At 38.3% G+C, this 7605-nt stretch overlaps 1 protein-coding gene across 1 annotated transcript in view; it reads right to left on the reverse strand.

The window, feature by feature from the left end:
- Positions 1-7605, reverse strand: part of ITGA8 (integrin subunit alpha 8) — a 272754-nt gene that overhangs the window by 204250 nt on the left and 60899 nt on the right. Inside the window, exons 8-9 of the mRNA XM_004712640.2 lie at positions 5217-5342; positions 3891-3935 (exon numbers count right to left, since the gene is read on the reverse strand). Coding sequence (XP_004712697.2) covers positions 3891-3935; positions 5217-5342 — 171 coding nt within the window. The remainder of the gene's footprint in view (positions 1-3890; positions 3936-5216; positions 5343-7605) is intronic.

Here is a 7605-nt window from a genome sequence, read left to right on the forward strand (position 1 = left end):
CCTTCCTAAGAGTTGACTAACCTCCAACAGAAACTCAGCACCGCTTCCTCAGTAGTAATACTCTTTTCTCCCAGGCCCAACAACCAGGGTAACTCCCTTCGCTATGCATTTGCCCACTCTAGACATTTCACAAAAGTACAACCACTATTTTTGCACCCCACACATATTCAGAATTTTTTTTTTAATCACCAGAGTCAGCAACTTTGGGGTCTGTAACCTTATAAAACCGCAACACTAAGAGGCCCTTAAATGCACTAATGAAGTTTGTTAAAGATCTTCCTAATCCTACTATTTTCAGAGAATGTTTAAGATCAATAAAGACAGTAGTTTGTGGGGTAAGGCAAGTTAGAAAAGCTGTCATTCAAGGACAAAATGTTGAGTAGGGAGGGAAAACAGAAGCCTTCTTCTCTTAGGTCCATTCTGATCACTCATGGTGAACCCATCAAAGGACTGAGCAATAAAACTTCCAGGGACACTTAGCTCCTAGGCCTGGAAACACATGGCTTAGGCATCAAGCTCACTAGGGAGCGAAATGAAGCTAATCTTTAGTGAATGTCTTTATTGTACTTGACAATATGCCATCCTCTTTATATTTTATTCATTTATCCTTGAACAAGTCGGCATTAACATTATCTTTTATCACTCAGGAAACTGATGTCAGAAAACTTTGGGCCTGAACAAGGTAGCATAGTTGGTAAGTAATAGAACTCATGCAATAAGGGGAAAGCCAAGGTTCTTTTCACCACGTGAAATTGCCTGACTGGGTCAGTTCACTTGCTTAGATGTGAGTTCACCACGTTTGACTCCAGCACATAGGATCTTAACCTATGCTGTGTCACGAGCAATTCTGAAAATGAGATGAAAGAGACGAGGCCTCTTCTCAGGAGAAAAAAAAAAATCCCACACAAAATCTTGCTTATAAATTCTGAGTTCAAGGCCAATAAAGCTCATCCATATTGCTTCTTGGTTCGTAGTTTAAGAAATCCTTATTAAGAAACTCTCATTCAGAGAACTGTAAGTTACTCACTTTGTTGACAGGAGTCTCACTCCCTCTTGTCTAAATACACAGTGAGTACAACTCTGACTATGAGTAGTCAGAGGAGGAGGATAAAGATGTTCTCTAATAGTGCCTTTACATCAGATAAGAAGCCCTGGTTGGACAGTGGTCACCAGTTCCCTCCCCCAGCCCCTGGTCAGAAGAAATATGAGGTCCTCTGCTTTCACGCAAAGTTAGAGTCAGGAAACCCAGGGAGACTCAGAATCCACTTGATGACAGAGGGTTGGGTTTGTTGTTTTTTCACTTCAGGTATCCTTAAACAATTTATATGTGGATTCATTTTCTAAATATTTCTGGGATCTGATAGAAAATCAGCATTGCTTTCTCCCAGCTTTCCCTATAAGGGAGTCTGGTTCTAAAGAGCATGGTTGTGACCACAATGATATCTTGTCTTATAGTCGCTTGAAGAAAACAGCATAGAAAGAGGGGTCCTTTAATAATTAGCTTGTATTCAAAAGATAATATTCTAAGGGGACAAAAAAGCACATTGTTTTCGACCTTTACCGAACTATAAATGATTCTTCACTAATTCTTGCTTTGTGCATGATGCCAAAATAAAATCAATGAAAACATTTTCTGTAATTTTGATTTGTATTGTTGTGCTTGGTTTTGGTTGGTTCATATTAGGGTATATCTCAGAAGTGTCCTGTCACTGAAGGTCACCTTCTTGAAATTATGTTATGTGTTTTTCCATTTTTTGATATATGAAAGCCAGGATTGATGAACCTATAGAGGTAGAAAGTAGAATAAGAGTTTGAGGGAGAGGGGGGTTTGGGAGAGTGGGGAATGGGTGAAAGGGAGATTATGTCAAGGAGCACATGTAGAAAAATAATGCTTGGAAACTGATGGTGGTAACAATTATACAATTCTCCTTGATTAGATTGAACTATGGAATATGATATATATATTAACATTTTAAAACATGCATAAAATTGTGATTACATTTAAAGATGACCATATTTGATTTACTCTTAATTGAATCAATTGCCAATTAGTTGGAAAGATTATTGAAAAGCAGTTAATGTTTATAATAAAACAAGATGGGAAAAGGCAAATGATCAATGATTAACTCAGTCAATTGATACTTATTAGTGATAAGGTAAAAGTTACCATTGATGTCTTATAAATCAGATATTTTTCATTCATCTTTTCATGTGATTTTTTGAACAGCCTTCTGAGTTAAGTATTATCAATGTCATTTGAAGATAAGCAAACAGAATGATCAGTCCCTCAGGATAAAAAGTGAGTGGAGTCGGAATTTGAACCTATGAGGGCATGAGTACAAAGACTACACTCGTTTCCTTCTGGCTTCCAGAGGTACAAAAATAGATATATGAGCCAGTCTTTGACAGGTTGACAAACAAGCCCCATACTCAGATCCTACTCTCTAGAAGTAAGATGGATGTATTACTACAAGTAATACGGCTCTCCCTCCTCCTCACCCCAAATAGCCAGCCTGGTTTCTTTTGAATAGATCCCAAGAATATTTGGCTTAATCATCTATTAAAACTTTTCATGAATTCCCCCTGCATTTTAAAGAATTTTTATTTGCAGACTCCCTTCCATGACCTATAAGACGTGGAGTTGTCTGGTACCTGCCTCTTTATCTCACCCCATATCATCTCATTATTACTTTCAAAGACTGCCAGTCCAGCTGTGCTCCTGAAATAGTCCAATCCTTTACAAATTTCTGGTTAGATGTTGTCCTGCCATTGCCCACATGTGCTAGTTGAATGCTTAATGATTTACTGTCTGTTCGCCCACTAGATGGCAGACTCTGAGATTAAGGACCCTTTGTTCACCTGACACTGGGCAGAGTTATGTGCCTAGCGCATCGGAGGTGCTCAAAAAACTTTTGCAAATTAATACTAAATGTCTTAGAAGAGAAAAACTAGGAATATATAGGAAAGATTTTTAAAAGATATTAATATTTTAAACTGGCCAAAAACAGAAAGAAAGAAAAAGATAAAGGAACATGTGGAAACTAGAATATGGGGCTAGGTACCAGATCAGAGGATTTCTTAATATAGAAGACAAACAATGCCAAATACAGAAGGCAGAAAGTGAGGGGCATGAAGAGAACAGGGTTAGTTAGTTTTGCCATTTGGGGTTCAGGCATGTTCAAGGAAAATGGAAATAATATGGGGATTTTGGGTTGGAATTGGATGGAGAGTTGAATATTGTTGTTGTTGTTTTAAATGTAGTACAAATATATACCAAAAGTTTGCAATTTAAACAATGTTTATGTAAAATTCAGTGACATTAATTAGACTCATCGTGTTGTGCAATTATCACCATTATCCACTTCCTAAATTTTCCAAGACCTCTACCAGAAACTTGGTGCTCCCTAAGTAGTGACTTCTCCTTTTTCCTTCCCTCCCACCTTGGGAATCACTAGTAAACTTTGGTCTCGGTGCATTTTCCAATTCTAGATATTTCATTCACCTGGGAGTTTACTTTTGAAAACATCAAATATGAAATCCTAGCCATTAAGGGAAAGGTTAGGGGTCTTGATTTTTCACTTTTGATCTTTCTCTAACCACATGACCTTTGTATAAGTGGTTTAATCTTACATCTATATATCTTTTATAATATGGGAGCTATTTTTCATTGCTTAACTAGATTTGATAAAGATGGGTACTCCTTCTTGTGCAATCTGTTTTAGATGTAAAAATAAAAATGACACCAAAATGTGTGTCTGCCTTTTAGAAAAATATTATCATATACTTTCTGGGCTTTTGTTTATGTGTACTTATATTTATAAAGAAATGTTATAGTCAACTTAGCATTTGCCCAGTTGTATAAATAACTTAAACTCAGTAATGTCTCTCACCTTGCTGAGAGTCTCCAGTAAATTCCCCCGCAGCAACTGCGTACCCTGTCCAAAAACAAAACAAAAGCAATCACAGACTTGAAGGTCTGACACATGAGTCATGTCTAGAACAAGGAAAACTACCACAGGACTGCTTTGTTCAGAAAGCTCAACAAACATTGTAAAAGCATAGAGTTCTATAAAAGGAAGAATTAATCCAAAAAATGTGCATCGTGTCAACGAAATTCTGGAAGCACAATACATCTGCTACTACAGAACTTTAGTGGAAGCATGGCAAGCAAACCAGATTTCAAGGCCAATATGCAAGCATGAATGCTTCCCAGTCTACCCTGAAGTATAACTGGTGATTCTTCTACTTTTCCAGTTGCTGATTCATCCTGATCAGACATGGCGCTCTGAAAGATATCCTTTGTGTTCGGGTCATGCTATCTGTCTGATCAGCAGCAAGGGCAACTTCTTCCTTCCTTTAAAGACGGCCTCCGACAGGTTTCACTTAGCTGTACGGATGTGCCAGATATGCTGACAAAACAAAGCTACAATTTTGTTTTTCATTAAGCGATAGAAATGCCATTAAGATCCAAAATGTGGCAAGCAGCTGTGGTGAAATAACATTCTGCAGTTTGAACATAGTACATTTTCAGGACATTTCAACAAGTGGAAAGGCTCTTGCTGTTGCTTCAGAAGCTGGAAATCCTGTTGTCATGTTCCCTGTGTTGAACTGGTAGCAGCCACTCTGATACATCAGCGGTAGCTTAAAAAAAACATCATGGAAAAATTCCACGACCTTTTCATTCTATTTCCCCATGGATTTTTGAAGCTCCCTTGTAGTATCTGTGCTTGTCGTATCATTGGATGCCATCGAGATCATTCTGGCTCCTAGTGATGCCATATGGCAGAGGAGACTGCTCCATGGAGTTTTCTTGAATGCAGTCTTTATAGCAGCCGATCGCCAGCTCTTTCTACTGAAAAGCTGCCGGGTGGGCTTCCAGGGCTCGCTACATATTGTCTAGTCCTGGTGAGACAGTTTCTATGAAAGAGACTGTTGTGGTGCCTATAATACAGCTGCTCAGTCATATATGGCTGGAGCATTAGCCTTATTTAAAAAATTAAAACTAATTAACAAGCCTACTTCATTCTAAGGAAATAAGAAAATGTGCATAAAATGGAAAGTACTATCAGGGCGACGTGTCATTCCGTTTGACATCAGCTCGCCTTGAGCTGGCATCAGCTTGGTGATAACAACAGCAGTAAGTGCCGGATAAAATTTGCATCGACATTTATTATTGTTTTTGAGAAGCCAAGCCTATCTTGACCCGTGGATCTCACCTAGGTAGCTATCGTCATAAGAAGCTGGAGCCACTTCAGTCTGTTTCTCTCGAGCCAATTTCCTGAGAATATCCTTGAATGAGTAATTTGCAACGATATCTGCAATGCTGGCAGTGATCACCTGACCTGTGTTTAAACAAAGGAACACGTTACCTGAATGCATTGCGTATGCCAACCAGACCCACCCCTGGTGGTCACAGAATCCCCGAACAACACACTCTCCGTTGAAAATAATTATACAGGGGCTTGAATTTTTCCAACTGCCAGTAGAACTTCAAGGGTGATTCCATTTGAATAGTACTTTCTATTCGGGCAGATGACCCAAGATGAACTACAGAATTCTGTCTGTTTTTTGCTACTTTCATCTCCAAGTGAAATATCAAATGGAAAACATATTTCTGGCAGAAGTGCCTTGCTTATGGTTTTACTCTAGAACAATTGAGCTAGATATTAGCTAGCCCAAAGAAGGTGAGTTCATTCTCTCAAGTTATGTGGTTGGCTATGAAGATATTTGGATTAGAAACCAGGTCTCCACTTGGTAGTCACGTATGATTTTTGAGTTTATGAAAGCCAAGCCACTCACTTGATCAATATATTAGAAACCCTACTAGCTAACATAAAGGGAGAAGTTATACAATCTTCGGGACATTTTCTTTTTATGATAAAATGTAGGGATATGACAATGGAAAGCAGTAAGGTCCAGTGAGATCTACAAAGCTAGCCAAAAAGGAACCAGCGGCGATCAACGTAGATGTGATAAGACCTTCAATTAATTTCTCCAGAATAAAGTCATGGTCATAAATATGGGAATAGCAGGGGTATCCCTCACCAAAAAAAAAAAAAAAACCCTGAAAATTTTTTTCAAAGCTATGTATTTCAATTTTTTTTTTTTACAAAATACCTAATAACCTTCATAGTACTCTCCTTCATGTTTAATACCTATATCAAATCTGTGATTCCATTGTTGGAAACATTTTTCAAACGCCTTCATTTGCGGAAACAAAACAAAGTGGCATGGAGGAGGCCAGGTGAGTTAGGTGTGTGGGGCAAGAGAGGCATACTATTTTTTGCCAAAAACTGGCGCACTGAGGTGGCTGTGTGAGCAAGTGCATTGTTGTGTTGGCAAGACCAGTCCCGAATCTGCCACAAATCAGGCCTTTTTGGGGGCACACACCATTATGCTGTCTTTTTAGAACCTCTACATAGAAGCTTGATTAAGTCTGACCTGGTGGCACGAACTCCAAATGCACTACGAGTAGGCATTTCCATCCGTTAGTGAAATTGATGGATGTCCAGAACAAGGTTTGTCATCAATGGACATTTCACCTTTTTTTGAAACAAGAAAACCACGTGTACACTTGAATATTTCCCATAGGACTGTGTGTGTAAGCTGTGTTAAACATCACAACAGTTTCTGTAGCATTTTTCCCTAGCAGGAAACAAAATTTCACAGCCACATGCTGTTCTCTTAAATCACCCATAACCCCCCCAAAAAGATGTTTGAGTGAAACTGCTTTTATTTAAAAAATTACTGTGACCAGAGGGAACTTTCCCAGGCGACACTACTGGGTGCACTAACTCAGAGCGTTGCTTGATGCTCACCTAGCAGGAAAAATGTGTACTACAGAAGCTCCGCCCAATGGAGCTTTTTCCTGTTTTGGGGGGGAAGGGGAGGGGTACCCCCCTCATATAATTGTATTAGATTAGGCAAATATTTTTTAAATGATCAGCAAATTTCCCCTACAATTTCCATGCACTCCAATATTCTACATGGACATCTAAAGAAAAAATGTCATCTGTGAAAAATTGGAGAAACGGTTTAACAGCTTTCTGGACTAACATTTTTTATTACGTGTAAGGCCAAATGATTCCTTCAGAATTCACACATCATTGCTGGAGTCTTTCTATTTGAAATCCAAAATGAACAATACTAGTGACCCAAGTAATAAATATTCCAAGTGACTGTGCCTGAAGTGATAGCTTTCATAGTTAGGCATGACTTTTCTGAGCAATGTCTACAGAACTTGACAGTTTTCTCTGGCTTTCAGCCCTGGATAAAGCACAATCCTACCCTATCCAGACTTTGTCTGCTTCTGCCTCAAGCTGCTTCTATAAACACAGTAAGCATTAACCTGAAATAAATTTTTTGCTTGTTTATCTTAGACCAATTCTCTTTTATTCACTTGCTATGGCTGATTTGGATCTGACATTTTTTCAATTTAAGGAAAGTATTTTGGGAAATTAACCAAGTGAACTAGAAGAAAATATTTATTCATATAAAAATCATTTTTATTTTCTTTCCAGTTGCTGATTAAAATCTTTTTCCCATTAGGAAAAGTGATTTTAAGGACTGGAGTATTAATTATTTGAAGCTAATAATTACATATAT

This window comes from Echinops telfairi, unplaced genomic scaffold (genome assembly GCF_000313985.2).
Source record: "Echinops telfairi isolate 266 unplaced genomic scaffold, ASM31398v2 ScPeMD7_7473;HRSCAF=8511, whole genome shotgun sequence".
NCBI classification, from domain to species: domain Eukaryota; kingdom Metazoa; phylum Chordata; class Mammalia; order Afrosoricida; family Tenrecidae; genus Echinops; species Echinops telfairi.